The sequence below is a fragment of the Diprion similis genome, chromosome 7, assembly GCF_021155765.1.
Source record: "Diprion similis isolate iyDipSimi1 chromosome 7, iyDipSimi1.1, whole genome shotgun sequence".
NCBI lineage: Eukaryota > Metazoa > Arthropoda > Insecta > Hymenoptera > Diprionidae > Diprion > Diprion similis.
The window spans coordinates 8,126,332-8,147,107 of record NC_060111.1 but is presented as its reverse complement, the minus strand read 5'-3'; the positions used below and the strand labels follow the sequence as shown (position 1 = coordinate 8,147,107).

Here is a 20,776-nt window from a genome sequence, read left to right as displayed (position 1 = left end):
ATTTTTTTAAGAATCTCGTATGTGTGACAGATTCATTTTAACAGCTGCATCCGGCATTTAGAATAAAATTTTTTATGCGCAGATTTATTTACATTACCAGACAGAACTCTGACGAGTAATTGCTTCGTAAAGATTCCAGTCGAAACAACGATCAAGAATTTTTTCACAGTTTTCATTCACTCAGACCAAAAAGTAATCTCTCACGTCATCTCTTTAGTTATGATGTTGGACCCACGTGATTCATGTTTAATCATTCTTCGCCAATTCTTCGTCAGCTATAACTACCAAGATCATATCCAAGGCCTTCGTGTGGATGGCCGATGCCTGATTTAAGGTCCGGAACAGAAATACATTTGGAAAATAAAACAACAATGAAAAGAGTAAAGGTCGATGTATATCCGCTCTAATATCGATGATAAGTGTTGGTAGCTTACATGCAGACATCAACTCATCCTTTATGTTTTAACTGTGTGTCTAGTCATCATCGAGTTTCCGTTCGTTCTAAAGAATAGCTGACAAGCTCTCACAACGAAAATTTACATGATTTTATAGCCAAATGATAGGCATAATGAATTGCCATGTCTTCTTTTAGTATAAACTTCCGGTTCACCTTTTTTTCAGACTGATTTTCAACTACGATTTTCGTGAGTAAAAAGTGATTAAAATCAATAAATAATTTTTTTTATGTAATTCGAGCGTGATTTATTGAGCCTAATAAAGCCTTCATCAATATTTACAATTAAAACTTATTAAAAAAATTATTGAAAAACCCTTTTTTTGCTCGTCGGTTGGCCAGACCGATTAAGTCCGCCTCAAATCAAATCCAATACTCAGGTGGAATTGACTCTCAGTGTACAAACTTCTCTTCAGATCACCAGGTTTTTTTTTTTTTTTTTTTTTTCTTGAAATTGAACTCTGATAATCATTAAAATAGTTTGTTAAGATGAAAGAGAGATTATATAAGAATACTCGATGAAATAACAGAGAGACAATTTTGACGACATAAAGATAATTTACATTTACAATATTGATATTACACACTCTTTGATGAATAATTTATGTATGTAATAAGCGAATGATTGAATGTATGTTTGTACTATTCGATCCAGTAGCCGTTGATTCAAGTTGAAGAAAAGATGATGTACAATAAAATGCAGACTTTTATTTCGATTTTTTATACTGACTTATAGTAAAAAATTATTTTAGCATTTGGTGATGGAAAGTATATTAAAAAGTCTTTTTTACAGCATGGGCATTGAAAAGTCGACTTTTTGTGGCAGTTTTCGTTCCGTAAAGTGACGCTTTATACGGCAGTGAACAAAGTTGCGGAATAAAGTCTTTATTCCGCAGTTTTGATGCGCAGTTCGAAGTGCGCATTCCAAACTCCCGAATAAAGTAGCTTCGTCGAACAAATCGCGACATAACCTCACTCTTCGTTTTGCTTTTCAATGCCCATAGAGTCATGTGGGGCAAGAGTGCGCATTTTTTTTTAATTATCGTAAAATGATAATGTTTGCATGAAATAAATTGAAAAAAATTTCCCTACTCTACTGCCAACGGTTTTATAAAAAAGCAATCTGCGTACACTTGCCCCACATGACTCTACTGTAAAAAATATTGTATGCGGCATGCCCGTAAACCGTTTTTTGGCTCAGATAATTTCAGTACTCGCTTCTGGCTCGCTTCTGGCTCGCCTTCAGCTCGTCCTGAAATCTTTATCCTTGCAAAAAAAACAGGCGGTTTACGGGCATGCCACATAAATAGCTATTCTAGTTCGCCGTGCAAATTGCTCACCTCATCACGACTGAGGTATAGTTACATAGCTTGGGTTACTAAAACTGTCCAACGGATTTTTCGGTTGATTATTTTTTTGCTGTGGCATATTAATGTAATGATCTGGTTTGGTTAGATTGGCTGGGAAATTAATGTAATTATTTCCTATGTTTTCATCCTTAAAATTTCGATTGGAGGCTTTCAGTTCATCTTGAAGCTGATTCGGCGGGTTCGATGCAGGACGATTGTTGATGACATTAGAATAATTCTTGTCTGTTGCAATTGTACTAAATTTCAAATCTTTCTTGTTTAATTCAGCTTCCTTTTCTTGTGGATCTTCTCGCGTTTTCTCTTCCCTAGACTTTTCACCCGATCGGATTGAATCAATCGCAGTCTCGTTGCTGGTAGAAGGAAAATCAAAATGATATTCACTGTCTTTTGTTCGCGGGCTGAAAATGTCTGAGTCTCCGATCGACTTTATTGGGCTCATGGGCAGATAATTTGAATTTGGCGATGGCTCCATCGTTCCATCACATAAATCTTGGTCATTTGTATTTGGCGCGAACATCATAGTCAGGTAATCGTTTTGGCCATCCTCCAAATTTCTGTTGTTCATCTCAGTATAAGTATCGTCCTGCTCGCAGTAATGCTGGAACACACGAACAAGGTCACCTTACATTTTCTCGATTTCCTTCAGCTTGTTGGAACTTCCTTGATGATCAGACTCCGGACATGAAAGTCTAATCATCCTAATAATTCGTGAGTCAGAAACTTACCATTCTAACACTTTCATTCAACAGATCGCCAAGCTTTCCTACGAGCTCAGGAAATGTAGGACGCAAGGACGGCTTGGCGTTCCAGCATTCTAGCATAAAATCGTATCTGAAAAATGCACGAATTATCTCCGGGCAAATGCGAACAACAGAAAATGCTCACTTTTTTGTACTTTGTAAATAGTACTTTCACCAGACTCACATTTCGCTGGTTGCATATTCTGGTTTCTCCATGCGATACCCTTCGACAAGTCTGTGATATTGCTTCTCAGCATCCATCCCGGGATATGGCGTATGCGCAAGCGTGAAAAACTCCCATAAAACTATTCCAAAGGACCAAATATCCGATTGTGTTGAAAATATTTTATCTCTGATGGATTCAATGGCCATCCATTTAATTGGTAGAGGACTGTTTTCTTTCTTTTGATAGTTATCATCCTTGTACATATTTTTAGCTAAACCAAAGTCGCAAATTTTTACCAAACGATCGTCCGCAAGCAGAATATTTCGCGCTGCTAAATCACCGTGTAAAACCTAAAATAAGCAACTTTATGTACAAGTGCCAAAACGGTGTCAGTTAGCACATTAAGGTGCTTATAAAGACCCGTTGTACACCCGAAGACGCGGGGATGCAAAACTTCTCTACCGCTCAAGCGATCAGAGTGAAACTTGGGCAATTAATGCCTTGTTTTGGCGAAAAGTGGAGCGTCTTTTTACTTTTTCAAAATTTGGAAAAAAAATTTACAGATTGGTTACCACCCACAGAAATTGGCCAAATTTTTACAGTTGCACGGAATGGATCGACCATCCGGTATGATGCCACTCGGCGGTGATGAAACACACACTTTGAGCCCAGTCCCATGAGATTTGATGGTGGAATGACGAAATGGCAGCTGATCTGGTTTTCGATGACGAAGTACACCGAAATCTCATTTTGGTGACATTTGTTACCGATATTACGCGCATGCCGGTAATGCATGCGTGTAATGTCGGTAAAAACTTACCGGCCGGCATGAAAGTTCGGTAACAAATGTCGCCAAAATGAGATTTCGGTGTACTTCGTCATCGAAAACCAGATCAGCTGCCATTTCGTCATTCCACCATCAAATCTCATGGGACTGGGCTCAAAGTGTGTGTTTCATCACCGCCGAGTGGCATCATACCGGATGGTCGATCCATTCCGTGCAACTGTAAAAATTTGGCCAATTTCTGTGGGTGGTAACTAATCTGTAAATTTTTTTTCCAAATTTTGAAAAAGTAAAAAGACGCTCCACTTTTTGCCAAAATAAGGCATTAATTGCCCAAGTTTTACTCAGATCGCTTTAGCGGTATAGGAGTTTTGCTTCCCCGCGTTTTTGAGGTGTACGACGCTTCTTTATAAGCACCTTAAGAAGACCTAGAAACGGGCAACAGATCCGAGTTCGCCGCATGGATCGTACGTAAAAGTGTGAAAGCAAAACTTGAAAACGACAAAAAAATCCGTGGGTTTCATAAGATTCACTCACTCTTCTACTGCTGAGATATTCCATGCCTCGTGCAACCTGCCATGCCCAACAAAGTAAGTCTTGGGTGCAAGTTGGTTTCAAGTTATAATCTCTGTAATCACCTCGATAATTGGATCGCCACCCAGGCTGTACTGAATTGTTACTCAAAACAAGACCGTCTGGGGACATGTTTATGTCAACGAAATCTGTGTTTTGGTAGTGGTCCATTAGTTCGGCACCATTATTGGTTTCGGTTGACCTGATGCTGACACTGCGAGAAAATGCTGATAACGTGCGTGCATACCTGTGTAATGAATGAAAAAATGTTCCATGGTAACTCCAAATAAATGGATGAAAAATACAACTCATCATGTCTTGTGAATTACAACGAACATTTGAGGTATATTTGAACTTTCATAAACGTATGGCGTTACAGTTGAGACTCTATGGGTCACATTCTGACATGGTAGTTAATTCGCAAACCATGTACTGCAGGATTATAAACGTATTATAATGCATACCTCCTCTGTTCACCGACACTATCACATCTAGCTAAAAGTTCTATACCGATTTTTATATCAATTTTTTTAGTAGAAGGATCGATCTGGTTGATAAAACTATCTCTGTGACGTTGCAAGTAGTTGTGCAAATTCCCGAAGCGGCAGTACTCCACAATCACGTATAGTTCACCTATGGACAAGCGTTAACTGGTCTTCAGTGTTTGTAGTATTTTAATGAATAAATTCACTGCCTTCGGAAGTAGATACGGTGACTTTTGGAGTGGAAATAAAATTGGAAAACTCACGCTTGGTGAGAATGTTTTTGGTGCAAGCTCCGAGAAGGTTAACGACGTTCAAGTGTTGGCCGAGGTGTGTCATGATCTTCAGTTCGCTAGATAGGGCTTTCATGTAACTTGGCTCTGCCGATCGTCGAACCATCTTCACAGCAACGGTGGTCACTTCTTCTTCGACGCGAATGCCTTGTGCCTCGGCTTTCATCACCACACCGAATGCACCACTTCCTAATTGCTTGCCTGTTGAGCAATGGTAAGATATGATAATTGCATCGCTTTCTCACAATCTGGTTATCAGGCGCCATCAGCAAGTCGTTATGCCGATTCAATCGAGCCAATCGAATGTACGTACCGAGTTTCAAGCGTTCCCGAGGGAATTCCCATTTTTTATCGTAAGGCAATAACTCGGCCTGATCATCGATGTTCAAATCGGGATTCAGGCATTCGACCGCTCCTTCGACAAAAGTAGTCAATCCTGCCTCAAGTAGCTCCTTTTTCAAACGCTGTGAAATATGCATAAAGTTCATATTTATCCACGCGAAATTGGCGTGCTTTAACCTTTAGATACTCACTCTGTCGTGTTTCACTTGAATTCCCATATAAATAATAATTATGACACTGATTATGACAAGCACGCAGATCAAACTAATCCAAATTACGTAACTTTGTCCTGAAAATACCACAATCGTTATACATCGAAATAATCGTCGATGATTAAATACACGCTGGTCGTTATAAATTTTGCATAAGTTTACCTTTGACTTCAATTTTCACGGATCTTTCATCGCGGTTAAGTCGATTCTCAACTCGACACGTATAAACTCCACTATCTTGCTCGAAAAAGGATTTTATGTGGAACTGAGATTTATCTTCCGAAATTTTGTACCCTTGGCTGCCTGCTATTACCTTGCCATCCTACATTTTAAGGGAAGTAAGCCATACATTTCTGATGGTGTTTTATCGTAATCGTAATACTTTAATATAGAGCATGATAGTGCACATGTTCATGAAATAATATTTACAAGACTTCAACGTGGAACATCAACGAATTGACAAGTTTTAAATGCACTGTGCATTACGTTACCTTCAACCAGACTGTTTCTGGTTTTGGCATTCCGACAGCTATACATCTCAGAACTATGCCATCTTTTTGTTTTTTATCCGTGTCTATCACTAACTTTTTAGTGTTTATGTTCCATTCATCTATTCTCGCTCCAATCCTAGCTGAAACAGTCAAAAAACGGAAATAGTTCATTTAAGTCAATTCGAGTATAGATTCTTTTCAAGTCATGATCAAAGTAGCTTTACATACCCGTCACTGATAAGTTATATGCCTCGGATTTGAAATCCTTACTCTTGTCGAAAACGTCGCAAACGTAAGTCCCTTCGTCTGATAGATTCACTCCGCGTATTTCAAGGATGGATTGATGCGTAAATTTCGTTTTATTGCTCAAAATCCTTATTCTACCGGTTTCAAGTTCTACAAAGATATGTTAATGCGCTTTACTTATTCGTTTTGATATTCGTACTGTTACTGACTTCGTTCGACAAGTCGTACTTACCCAAATCACTGATGTTCCATCCGAGAATCTTACCGTCACTAAAATTGTGATAAACTGAAATACCACACGTGATATTGATGTCGTCACCTTCCACGACAGATTCGAGAGGTATTATACCGAACGATGCATTAACCTCTGAAACAGCCAAAAATTGATGAAACATCCTGACTAAATCAATTTACTGTGGCAAAAGTGCTCCTCAGTGGGAATTAAAACTAGTATCCTGAACTACATGACGAAATTTTCCGGTAAAGACTCTATAATACTAAACTATATTTTTTAATCCGGAAGTGAGGCCAGGTTTACTGAAGGCCTAATCTATGAACATTCATCGAGCAATATGCGGTCTTGTAATCTCCTCTTAATATATGTTTGTTCACTAGAGTTTTGTTGGGTACTTCTACCATCTTTTGTTACAAGTGACAGATTCCACTAGTATGGAATTTGAAGCATTTGAAGTCTTGAAAATTAGTTAGTAGAATGATTCTCATATTTTGTAATCGGTCAAAGTTGTTCTCTTTAATCGATTAAAAGAGTAAAGAAGAGTCTGACGAAATAATTTTTTGCCTTTCATTATCCTAAATTTTTTTCTATCAATTGATCTACCTTCGATACAGTTTCCACCAATTCATTGTAATGAAATCTGATTTACTACACAGCATTCTAATCCCTATTGAAAAACGAAGAAATTGATGAATGTTTGTACCTCAGATGATCGGATAAAACAAAAATTATCAGTCTCTGCAATACATATATGGTGTGAGGAACATACCAGAGACGTAGATTAATTTCGTATCTTCGACACAGCCAATATCGTTGCAGCTTTTGCATGTTAAATTTCCTGTATCGTTTATCTTTATGTTGAAACGTGATACCGAAGTCACCAAATCGATACTTCGAGAATCTCCAGATTCCTGGGTAGAAAATAGGTATTTAAGAATTGTGTACGTCAAACGCAGTGGAGTAAGTATTCGTAGGATTATTTGCGAGCATATATAAATCTCGAGGAAACCTGAAATTAACAAGGAAGATTTATAAGTACTTACCGGAAAAAATACAGGCCTACTTCCATTCAATAATGGATAGTGAGGCCATTCCATGTAACTCCATGTCACGTTTGCTAATGGATGACTGACTGTTGTGCACAAAAAATTTTTCGACTGGCCTGGTGCAACGTATGCCATGGAAGGGGTGATACAGGGTTGTGGTGAGGCTAAGAAGTGTAAGAAATCATTAGTGCAGTTTTGACATGAACAAACATGATGAGCTGTGTGAGTGAAAATGTACGATAGAAAATATCTTACCATCAATTCTCAAGTGAAGATTCATTTTTTTCTCCTCATTTTTGGTCCTCACGAGAATGACGTAATCGCCATTATCCTTCACCTCCGAATTATGTATCTCAAAAAGGTGGTTTAGATTTGAGCGTTTTACCTGGAATCTGCTGAGTTTCGTCAATTCGATTTCTATGTCTCTATCATCTTTCTTCTTGTACCTACATAAAATTAGCGCAACATTTTAGATTTTAGTACAACAGCAATCAAACTATGAAGTAATCCTTTACTAACTATGCAAAGATTTCATCTTGCACCATGGGAAACAGCATTCATACGAAAATGACCCGGATTCACTCCACGTCCAGTGACACACATACTCGAGACGGTCAGTTTTTCAAATTCTATCAAAGTTCGTGAATATATTGTCCTCGATCTCAGACAACTTCTCTAATTAGCTTTTAGATTTCGGTGCGAGTATTTTTGAAGTTATACGGGGTGAAAGTTTTAAATCCAATAAACCGCACTTCGGAACATGGTAATTAATTACGCTTTTCTTGGAATCAAGTATGTTTTTCAATTGATATAAATATTCGAATGGATATTTCCACCTTGATCTGCACTATTCAAAACTTTGGAAAAAAAATACCAGCCTGTTTCTTGTTCGATTTCCAATAGAAACTAAACCTTTTACGATGGAGAAGCAATGAAGTGCATGCGAAAAAAACACGGTACCTGAAAATTTGTATTGCGAAAAATTCTTCTTAGGATATTCCTTTTTAACACCATAATTTTTTTATTCGATGAAGTCAATTTGCTGAAACTATAAGAGAAGTTGCGTACAAGAGATTATTTTTACCGGAATGATCCGCGGCACACTATCGGGCCATGCTTTTGTGCCATGGTCAAAAAACAAAACAACTGCCAAAGCTCTTATTTTTGCAAAAGAATATAATTCTTGCAGTTTTGTAAAAATCGACTGATTACTGGGTTTCATGATATTAACCATTTTCAATTACTATTTAAGAATATCAAATCTTCCGCTATATCAACAACGTTGCATCAGACAGAACTAAAAGAATAAGATTTCATTACTTTTGACAAACACTGCATTATTTCTTTATTATCAGTGGATATTAAACGAGGAACATAATGTGCGTTTTTTTTTTAAATCTGTGGTCCTGCAAGTCATGGTGAAAAGTCCATTTGAATATTTATACCGATAACAAAGGATTCCCTCACAATGAAGTGAAATAGATGTACATGTACATTATAGCACAAGAGCCAAATTCATTATCTTTAAAATGTACCCCATCTGGGCCCTGTGCAATGAATAAGTCCAAAGATATGAGTATTAATAATTTTTGTGAAATTTGGAAATATCGATGTGAATGTTTCTCCCACAGGTGTGCGGTTTGACGTGGAATGACTATCCGCATCATCTTATTTTTATTCTCACAACATAATTTGACAAGAACTGAAATATTTCTGATAAATTATCTCGATTATTAGACAACTGAGTATGGAACTGTTCAATTGTATCGAATCAACGCTCACCAGTGCAGCTCAGAGTATTCGGGATATGTGTCAATTTTAATATTCCATTTGGAAGTCTCTCCCACTTTTCCCACAATTGAATGAGAACCATCACTGTCGTAGATACTTATATCGATGAAAGAGTAATCCGGATCTGCCAGTGAAAATTTTGGCATACATTAATGCATCATTCTGTAGAAATTGTGAATGCGCTCTTCTGTGCAGACCGATTGAAGCAATTCACTATGACAATCTGACGATACGATATCGGTCTCACTTTGTATTATGTACAGCCAGCGTTAACGATTCCGATACTTACTCCAAAATTTGATGTGACGCGTGTCTTCTGTATCCAGATCGCCGCGATGTTCCGGTAGGAAACAAGTATAGTCACCGCTATCACTTTCCCTTACACTTTTAATTGTCAGATTGGAAGTGCAAGTGACTTCGTCTGCTTTCGTAACGACTGTGAGCTCGGTGGAGTTTCGCCCCTGATTCAGGAATGTCATTGTCATCAAATTTTTCTGATCACCCACCACACTGAATGAATCTATGCGACGATTATGTCATGGCATATGTACGTGCACGTACAGCAAGTCTTGGAATGAAAGGAAGTACGAGGTAATTTTAGCGAAAAGCGATCGAAAGGTGCATTTCCACGAAGTTACATTTCTCTTTACACATGTGATGTTATCGGCGTATAATATTATGTAGCTACTCTGACTCGTATTGTTCCTTAGTTATACCGTACATTGAATTTTTATACTAAATAAATTTTCCGCCGAAATTTTACAAACATCCATGGGGTTTATTACTGTAACGGCGCTGTTGAGTACTTCACTTACCTGGACTGATTCGGGGAGTTTCCAGTCAAGTGGGTGTGTTCCGAGAGTTTGCGGTAGTGTAACGGTGACTGTGCAAGTTATATTTTGATCTCTCCCCCAGACCATGTGGTGTAACGCGGTTTCCTTAATCTTTGGTTTGGGTTTTGCGACGTCATCTGCATGCAACAAAAAATCATTACTGCAACGAGCAATCATTTATTATAGTAAACTCACTTATATTTATTTAATACTGACATCCAAATTATATGAATACAATTCGATCATATATGAGCATTAGCAGAAAAGTGTTTGAAATGCTTTATTGGGAATACATCTAATATATTCCAATACAACCTCTTTACTTAATGAGGACGGAGACAATAAAAACGTTGACTCACCTTTTATTTCGGTTATGCCATACTCAACTGGTCCTACACCGTCTAACGTGTTGTTCTCATTGTTGATTGCGTGACATTCAACTAACTGCTCGTCCAAGGATTCTACACCGTCCGCCACAATGAACCCGATTTCCGGATCGAACTGTCCCGGCACATCCTTTGAATTTTATTCAAACGTTTAAGAATTGTCAATCAAGTATCATTCGTTTGTAATTTCAAACTATTAGAAGATTAATATTGCCTCTTTTACGTCAAACTGACCTTTAGTTGTCTAGATTCACATTAAGAAAAGAGATATTGAAAGCCCCATTAATCGAAATGGTGTTAATTTCAACGGTTCATGTAGTTCATTAGACTATTAACTCGATAGTCGAGTTAACTATTTTCTGGCGTAAATGATGTCAATTTTGCATGCGCTGAAGGAGAGTCTACACTATCGACGTACTTTTAGAATACAATAATTTTCATCAGATATTTCTCTCGGTGCAACAGTGGAAATTACACCATTGATTTTGAATGCATATTCACTTACTTCGTTCAGCAAACGAAGCGCTACTTTCCAATGAGGCGACGTTGTTCGACATGGAATGACTGGCTTGCCTTTAACCTTTACGTCTCTGTATGGGACCGTCTCGGCAAACGGTTCCGTAGCTGGAACAAAGAGAATTTTGCATTTTTATTTTACCTGAGTACCAGTTGTTGTTATTGTTCTTCAGTGTTGTGACCGTATTTATTACGTGCAATTTGAAGTTCTGGCTGCAGATGATGCAGAGGTGCGTTAATCTGGGTAAAGACTGATTAAGTACAGACATTAAAATAATCAATTCGATTGGCTTGCTTCTCTGGCACTTTGGTCGCAAAAGAATTTGTAAATGAGCGGAATAAGCCAGAGTAGGAAATATCGTTAGAAAAGTTTCAAGGGCAGCAGAATTGCAACCGAAATAGCCTAGGAGGCTGAGTTCTAAAATTTTTATTGAAAAACTAATTCATTAAGAATTCATGCTGTAATGGAAATAATCTTTATTAGAAATTGAAATAAATAATGGAAATTTCTTTCTATTAAAATTAAAATTAAATTATTATTGGAAATTATTTACCATCGAAAATTCAAATTTAATGGATACAAGAGAATTGTTACTTGTTAAAAATAGACATTTAATGATCAACCCTCAGCTGGTATACTTTTCAACTGGCACTAAAATACATATCGCAATTAAACTACTGGTTATTTCAATTTTCATAAATTACCAGAGAGTGGTTAAATTGTTTTTGGAAAAATAATCCAGTTGATTTTGAATGAAAAAAAATTTAATACAAAAGAAGTAAATTCCAAAACAAATCGAAAAAATCAAGATATTCAAAAAAAAACACAACTCATTAAATTTTCTATTAAAAAATCTCAAACTTCAATCGAATTCACTCAAATATAATACGTCAAGTGAAAAATTGTTCGACAGTAGTCGCTGGAAAAAAGATATTTATTTTAACACATAAAAAGATAAGTTTTTATGAAAGAAATAATTTTTTCAATGGAAATAGGTTAAATCATTCTAAAAAATACAATTTATTCTGAATCAATGTTAAAAAATGAATAAATAATACATAAAAATTAAAAAGCTCGAAGACATAAATTTTCAAATGAAAATCAGCGGCACCAACACAATCACTACAGAAGAGAAGTCTATTTTCATCTTTGCTATGTTGTGTATCGACACAATTTCTTAAATATAATTCGCCTCATTTTTATCGATACATTCTTTCATGCCTGGGAATTTAAACTACGACCCTAAACAATAAAGCAATATCAAGCAATGACTTCCAGCGCGGGCTTCTCTTATTTTATAATTCACCGGTTTTACCAATTCACAGTACTCAGTTGGTATAAGACATACGTGAATACCATCACTTTCCTCCTATGTACAAAATTTTCACTCTTACAACCACGACTTCCGGTAAAAATTCTCGACTCATCCTAAATTCCTACCAACTACAATAATTAATCAATACCGGAAATCGACGAAACAGCAAACTCCTACACACTTCACATTTTCCAAAAAGCTTCCAAATTCTTTCTTCTATCATCACCAAAAAGTCAGTTCTCGTCAAGACATCAAACCAAAAACAGTTCACTTCAAATCCTCGAGCGAAAAACAACTACCTAACAATTTCAATTATCAACCAAATACCTAAGCCGAATTAACTATCAAGTCAACTAATCAATAATATATCTTATAAACAACTATTCCGAAATCTGACAAATTCAACAGGTAAACCAATAGACCATATCAACCTCACTATAGAAATAACGATAGAAATTTATAAACTACTACGAATAATATTACCGTAATCTTGTAACCAAATATCTCATTGTTAACGTTTAAATAAATAGTTGGGTTTTCCAAAAATCGATTCAACAAATAATACCCAATTTAATACCCTCACTTCACTAAAGTGTCGTGCGAGACAATACACGGTAAAAGACTCTTCAATTTTTTCCTTTCGATTAGTACAATTCTAACCCAATCAAACCAAACCTAACCTAACCCAACCAAATAATAAGAATTATTGATACCTTGTTTCTTGAGAAAAAATTCTAACACCGTAATGTGTTCACGCGTCCGCGGCACAATTATTGGAATCGCGTCTCGCACGACGTGAACTCCTACAATTCTAATTAAAGGATTGTAGGTACTTCTGGATAAGATATTGATTGACTCGGAGTATAATATTTATATTTAAATATATTTAAGTACGAATCAATATGGTGAGAAGTTTACAGTTGTAGTTAGAAAATTGGTTAGAAGTTAGTTTGTTGAATGAATTTCGTTTGTTTTCGATAGTTTAATAACGAGAATATAAGTTAGATATTCCCGGAGCCAATGATCTTGAGTTCAGTTTCGGGGCGATGGTACTAGTGTGTACCACCGTGAGGATCGTTTTTGACTGAGGTTTTAGTTTCGAAATATTTCTGAGGTAGATGATAATAGGAGTGGGAGTTTTGGTTTAAGGGTAGGAGACGGAAGTCAGAAAAATTCTTGGTCCTGATTTCTGATTGGTAGGAATATAACAAATTTTCGGATTGGTTGAGAAAATGAAAAGGAATGGCGTAGAAAGTGGGGAGAGGACCAGGTAAGAGTGTAAAAGTTAAACAATAGGCGACTGTGTCGCAGCCGCGTTGTCCAGGCTGGTTCCCGTACACATCTGTTGACCAACTGAGTGTCGTAAAAAATGGGAAAAACCCATGTGGGTGAAATTCGTGCTATGATTTGACTCGCCAAAAAGGTATTTATTACTTGATTTGAAGGTCCCGAATAAGTATATTGTTTGCCAGATGTGGGATAGTTACAGCTGCCGGACAGCGCGGCACGGACTGACCTGGCTAAGGCCATATACCGGGTTTGGCATGTCCGTACTTAATCTAATGACTCTACAGCATTTTTGCTATGAAATGTATACGTCGCAACAGTAATGTATGTGTTTATTTTTTCAAACTCGATTCAAAGAAAAAACTGGGCCCTTGGGCCCCTAAAAGAAGACAGATTTCTTTAGCAATGCACGTCCACAAACATCCCTTAACTAGCTTACAAGTTCCTACGCATATTGAAGGAATCTTTGTTAATCAGTTTTCACCTTCAATTATTCCATGGTTCTATCGCTTTCTCACCCCATTAAATCCCCAACAAAACTGACCTAACCTAACCTAACTCCTGCTAGAAACTTGCTCAAAGTTGGATTTTAGTCACGAACCGAGTAAGTGTAGAGATGAAAATTTCAAATCCTTTCTGCAAAATACTTTCTGCAAATCTATGGATTCAAAAAGGGGTGCCAGATCACCGATTGTTAGTCACTGCGAATGATGGATGGAAATCACGTCGGCAGAAGGAATATGCGTTTCGGATTCTCAAAGGGATCAAAATGATAACTATATGCTTTCTACAAATCATCGCGTGAAAAAAAAAGGATTGCACAACCGATAGAGACACGCAATCTTAGAACAAGTATTACTAGTCGTTAAATTTTATGCTGCCATGTGTGTTCTTGCAGATTACAGTTGGTTGTACTGGCTTCCAAGCAAGACATGTTACAATTGGATACGTTAATCTTTCCGTACAGCTCCACTTAGTTCATCAACCAAACGGGCGAAAACCCTAATATTTAAGCATAGAAAATATAGCTTACAATTTACGTAGATATGAATCCAAGCGATGTCATGATGAGCGTGTTGAAGAGTTTGGTCAGTGTTGCGGATTTTGATACCCTCCTCCGCACAAGCATACCATCCTGTGTCTCTTCGAGTAGCATTATGACAAACGAAGGAGACAGTATCCCAACCGAAATTCAGATCATTAATGCACGGGTCTGACTGCTGTAGGGTGTAAAGGTATTAGTGGTAGAGAGATATTTGTCGTTTTTTTAACGCGTTAACGAACCATCGGCACGAGTATAGGCATGGTGGCAACATTTGATACTTGCATGTGGAACATCCATGGTTGAAAAGTGGAGTTTGCTGTCACCCTTACAGGATATTCTCAGTTCATTTCCTTCTTGAATGATGCCGTTCTTTGCGTTGGATTTTATCCTTGGTTTCCGTGCTGCAACGCCTACGTCAATACATGTACAGACGGACTGATCAGCCTTATGGTAAACATAGAAGTTCCATGAGTAAAAAAGGTAACATTCACAGGACCGATGTGTACTATGGACCTTGCTCGATGTAAATATCTTCAAAAGTGTTCTCTGTTAAGGTGCTTATAAAGACGCGTTGTACACCTCGAAAACGCGGGGATGCAAAACTCCTGTAACGCTCAAGCGATCAGAGTGAAACTTGGACAGTTAATGCCTTATTTTGGCAAAAAGTGGAGCGTCTTTTTAGTTTTTCAAAATTTTGAAAAAAAATTTACAGATTGGTTACCACCCACAGAAATTGGCCAAATTTTTACGGTTGCACTGAATGGATCGAACTATCCGGTATGATGCCACTCGGCGGTGATGAAACAAGCGTTTTGAGCCCAGTTCCATGAGATTTGATAGTAAAATGACGAAATGGCAGCTGATCTGGTTTTCGATTATGAAGAACACCAAAATCTCATTTTAGCGACACTTGTTACCGATCTTTCACGCCTGCCGGTAATTTTTTACCGACATTATATGCTTACATTACCGGCATGCCCGAAATGTCGGTAACAAATGTCGCCAAAATAAGATTTCGGTGTTCTTCGTAATCGAAAACCAGATCGGCTGCCATTTCGTCATTTCACCATCAAATCTCATGGGACTGGGCTCAAAGTGTGTGTTTCATCACCGCCAAGTGGCATCATACCAGATAGTTCGATCCATTCAGTGTAACTGTGAAAATTTGGCCAATTTCTGTGGGTGGTAACCAATATGTAAATTTTTTTTCCAAATTTTGAAAAAGTAAAAAGACGCTCCACTTTTTGCCAAAATAAGGCATCAACTGCCTAAGTTTCACTCTGATCGCTTGAGCGTTACAGGAGTTTTGCATCCCCGCGTTTTCGAGGTGTACAACGCGTCTTTATAAGCACCTTAAAGAGGCGATAACTTATGTCTCAGTAAACGGCATCGCTTGCCCTACTTTCCAACTATCGTCAATCATTGAAAAAGAAGCATGTGTGATCACGATTGTGGTTTTCAAAACACACACACCCATCGAATATGCTGGCAATCTGAAAGTATCTTCAAAATGTTTTCCAATCATCGATAAGTAGCACGATAGCTAAATTTTTTAAGTAATGAAGGTAATTGTAATTTTCGGGGTGATAGTTCTATACGCGCAGAAAGTCTTTAATACTAACTCTTCCGTGTAATCATCGGTGAAATTTAAATCATTGATTCCAAATGTCTCATATGCATGTATGAAACCTGAATCGATTTGAAGAGTTTTTGAGGAACCCAATTTCATTGAATCAATGAAAAAATTATTGAATGATTAGTCAAAGAAACTGGAAGCAACACAATTCACTTCGAGAAACAAGTATAAACGAAAAAATCCTACGCCAATACGGAAATTTCACAACAAATATAAATTTCTGATGTTGCTATTTGGAAAATTCGTACTTTCAGAACGGCGGAAACGTGTTTGTCAGGAAAAAAATTGTACGCAGAATGTCCAGCGGATTTTTAGTTGGTTTTCTCTGTGGTCGGAAAGGTTAAACCCAAGGCGTAGTTTTGATGAGGAAACCGTCACGCAATTTGTATCTTTATTTTACAGCCTTTGTGATGATTATTTGACAAGATCGAGTGAGTGTTTTTCGTAAAGAAGCAATCCAGTCATATCGACGAAAATTAAGTCAAGTTTGTAATAGAAAATTTGTAACGTTTTCAGATTTTCCAATCCTGAATCAAGTTATTCCAGAGCTCAGTTAAGGGGACATGTCAGTGAAACTCTAAATTTTTTCGATTTGCTTGAAATTTGAACTGATAATAAAGCTCAATAAAACAAGTGGATTTCACTCGGCTCCAATCAGTTACGTTTCACATGTATCCAGTTATTCAAAACAACGTCAAAAAGTGGTGTCTTTCGAAAAACTCCTTGCATCGCAGTTCTCATCGTAAAAATGTGGAAAAAATCCACAGCCATTAGAGGAGCGTAGAGAACAGAAGTTGACATGGAAATTGCAATCCGACGAGTTACCACGTAATTGTCGCAAGAATTGGTTCTTAAAAATTTGTGTGTTTTTTTTTTTTTGAAAATTGTCAATTATGTGGTAACTTGTCGGATTGAAATTTCCATGGTAACTTTTGTTCTTTACACTCTTCTGATAGCTGTGGAATTTTTTCAGTTTCTTACGATAAGAATTGTGACGCAAGTTTTTCGAAAACAACAATTTTTGACGTTATTTTGAATAATAACCACTTATTTTATGGAGCTTTATTACGAGTTCGAGTTTCAAGCAAACTGAAAAAGTTTAGTTTCACTGACGTGTCCCCTTAAGATCTTTTACTTCAACTGATATAAATATCACATAGCTCGTTTTTGCATTATAGCACTTCTTATCACTCATGAAAGTATCATAGAAAGGAAATCCGCGGTGGTTTCAACGGACCGCATTCAACGGGAAAACAGATAGTTAACAAAGAGCCGATTAAACTTGAGTCATTTTACATCGCGTGATAATTGACGGATATAAAAAAATCTTGTGGTCAGATTCCAACGTCAACTGCACACTCCGAATTAGATTTTACTTTGTCGGAGTAGTTCATTTATCATACAAGTTAATGTTCCCAATGTTCTAAATGTATGTCCAAAACTGATTTTGTGTTTACCCTAAAAAATCTAACTATTCAAACTTTCGGCATCATAGATCAGTGCGAAGTCAAAAATTTGGACGGCGAATACAGCTTGCGAATACAGCTGATTTTTATTGAATAATCTTATTTATCTGGGTTTTTATGGATTGATCTTAGTTATCTATTTCCAGTTCCACTCTACTGATGGTTGTTAAAAAAAATCAAAAATCAAAAATCAAAACCGTGGGTTATTTTTATTTCTTTCTGAAAACGTGGTATTATTAAGAACCTATTATTCGATACTGAATGATATTTGTTTTCTATAATTTGATTATACAATATAGAGGGTTATTCATAAAAAATGATCGATATTTTAAATAGAGCTTAATTAGTCGAATATTTTGTTAATCAAACTGGTGATTCATTTCGGTAAGAAAGTAATATCAAAAAAATACTACGTTTGTTATTTCATGTTATATATTTATATTATATTGTGTGTTTGTAACTTTTTCGATAGTTGAAATATTTAGACGTATATACCAAAAATCTCACCTGTTTGAAAAGCTTGTGAATATGTGAAAGTTTGTTTCAACATCTCGAATTTTTGTTTCTTCTTTCCATTTACTTTACCAAACAATACATAATCGAGAAAAACATAGTGTTTCACTTTTTTGTAACTGTCCTCACGCGACTCCTGAACCAAAAATTTATGTGCGGTGAGAAAAAAAAAAAAAAATACGTTTTTTAACGCCAATAAAACTGCAGGTTGCAAAAAAATGGTAAAAGTTATCCTGAGATAAGTTTAGAAACGTTAAAAAAGTTGATACTTCAACATTTTCGTAAAATCTCACGTTGATGCCTGAAAACGTTCGACTAAATATTTATCACATCTGTGATAGTGTTCAAATGATACGAAAGTGATAAGACTGCATGAACTTATTTCAGAACTTGACAGTCTTTTTACACGACATTAAGACTTTCCTTAAAAAAAATAGGTCAGATATTTTGTCCCACCAAAGCAGCAAATCTGGCACGATGAGTAAAAAGATGCGCCTGCTGGTTGCATGTAAAATACAAAAGTTACAAGAAATTGTGTCACCTTATGCAGTGTGGTTTGTAAATTTACCTTCAGGCTGTCCTGAGACGATGAAAGCAATAACGCATGTCAAAATGATCCAATCCATTTTGATGCACTGTTCACGATTCACACGATCACAAAATCATGAGTAATTTTTGTTTTTGGCGAAGCAGTGTGTCAGCACTGCGATTTCAATTCAAATCTTCGAAACTCAGAACGCAAGCCTGCGCCATTAGTACTCACAACTTGGTGAGTCTGACAGCCAATGCGCGTCATAGAAGAATAAGCGGATAAAACAAGTCTCAGAAATCCCCTCCATTGCCACGACATTTTTCTCGTCAGTTAACACGAATTTCTGCAAAGTGTGGTACGGCAGCACTTGGAGAAGGGCACCAAACGGTCTCTTTTCGGGCGCTAACAGGGCTTCCCATTTCCGGGATGCCAGGAAATTGCCCCCTCTTGAGGCGTTCATTTTTCAACTCAATATTTTGGCCTGAATTTTGTGACTCGGGGGTTTTTGGGGTCGCTGATCACGAATCTGATGTCAAAATTTCATCATTTCTAAATCCAACATGGTGGATGTAAGATCTAAAAAAATATCACGGTTTTATTTTTTTGTGTTTTTAATTTTTTAAATGTTCTTTCTTTTTTTTTGGATTTCTTCTCCTTTCGCATGCACGGGCTGGACAGATTCGGTCGTGTGTTTGTGAGTGGGTTCAATAATGTGGAAAAAATTCAATTTTTTCATATTTTGACGGTCATACGAAGTAACAAAACGATCTTTTCAAATTGTAAATAAACTGTAATAATGCTCAGACGTCGAAATTCTTAAGGTGGGACGCTGTGACTGAAAGGATTAAATTTCCACACCTTTTCACGGATGCCTAAAAATGTCCTGTTGGGGCGTTAGTCGGCTGATCGAATAGCTTTCACATGTAGTCTATCATTTTAAGTACTAGTATTATTTATCGACGTTTTTAAATAGAGATTATAGCAAAAGAATTGAATTTCATAGCATTATTGTTGTTTAGATCAATGGATGCACTGAAAAAAAAGTTATTTGGATCGAAAATTGCTTGCTTACGGGTGTTGAAAAGGATTTTAAATCAAAAGAACCGAATTTTCCTCAAGTCAACAAAACGTCATTTTGTGGTAGCAGATATTTGATTGCTTTGAGAAAAATATTTTCTCGCCAGCTGTTACAAAGACGTTTCAGGTCAAGCGTGAACGTAAAAGCAACAAAACTTTCATATGAAATTAATAATAATAACTAAAATCTTTTTTGATCGACAAAAAAATAGTTTGTACGTTTACTAATCCCATAGTTGAAACTCATTTTCCTCATCAATTGCGAGTGCAAGACTGATTATTTGTTTTTTATGACCGGATGGGCACAAATTTTTTCAAGATTTCGCGCCATTTCCATTAACGTGTATCACTACATGTGTGCTTCTGCCGAAAACAATTCCAATTCACAAAGCAATGAAGAACGATTAAAATAAATTTTTTTCACACACACACACACACAAACACATTCCTTCGTCGTTGATTTACTTCACAATTTCTTATCAATCACAGCTGATTTACGGAAGTGCCAGTTAGGAGAGAAAAAATATTGAACGTATTTTTAAATAATTGCTAAACTCAACTCCGATTTTAACAAAATATATAATCCTTCAGTCACGACTATATTGTCTTCCTCGTTTCTTGAGGCCTTATCGCAGCCGGTAACGAATACGAATAGAAATAGTCTGAGAGTGTTATCGCATCTCTAGGCACGTTTCCGGATTGATTACTACGAGCATCAATCAGAAACCACGAAACCAAAACAAAATTGTTCATATAACTGGTTCTACCTGTTCGTTGGTTTTTTTTACCTTTTTTTTTTCTTTGGTGCAGGTGCATTTATTCATCATTGCATTGTCATAATCTAAAGGCTATTATCCATTTAAGATTTGAAGTCATTCTTCAGTAAATTATAGAGAACACATTACTTAGGCTTGTAAAATTAAGTAAATTGCGACAAACCGTTT

The 20,776-nt window shown here is 36.7% G+C and overlaps 1 protein-coding gene across 1 annotated transcript; it reads right to left on the bottom strand.

Moving 5' to 3' along the window:
* Positions 1-1,198: 1,198 nt before the first annotated feature.
* Positions 1,199-18,849, bottom strand: LOC124408212 (vascular endothelial growth factor receptor 1-like). The gene is made up of 24 exons (XM_046884975.1): positions 18,792-18,849; positions 14,891-15,018; positions 14,597-14,783; positions 10,950-11,068; positions 10,418-10,574; positions 9,962-10,195; positions 9,515-9,640; positions 9,217-9,349; positions 7,690-7,880; positions 7,432-7,598; positions 7,158-7,299; positions 6,386-6,520; positions 6,136-6,303; positions 5,908-6,047; positions 5,579-5,738; positions 5,396-5,493; positions 5,176-5,326; positions 4,836-5,063; positions 4,552-4,720; positions 4,052-4,334; positions 2,749-3,080; positions 2,550-2,655; positions 1,769-2,422; positions 1,199-1,240 (listed from the first exon to the last, which is right to left on the bottom strand). Exons 1-23 carry the CDS (start codon positions 18,847-18,849, stop codon positions 1,799-1,801), a joined length of 4,236 nt encoding a protein of 1,411 aa, XP_046740931.1. The 3' UTR covers positions 1,199-1,240; positions 1,769-1,798.
* Positions 18,850-20,776: the final 1,927 nt, after the last annotated feature.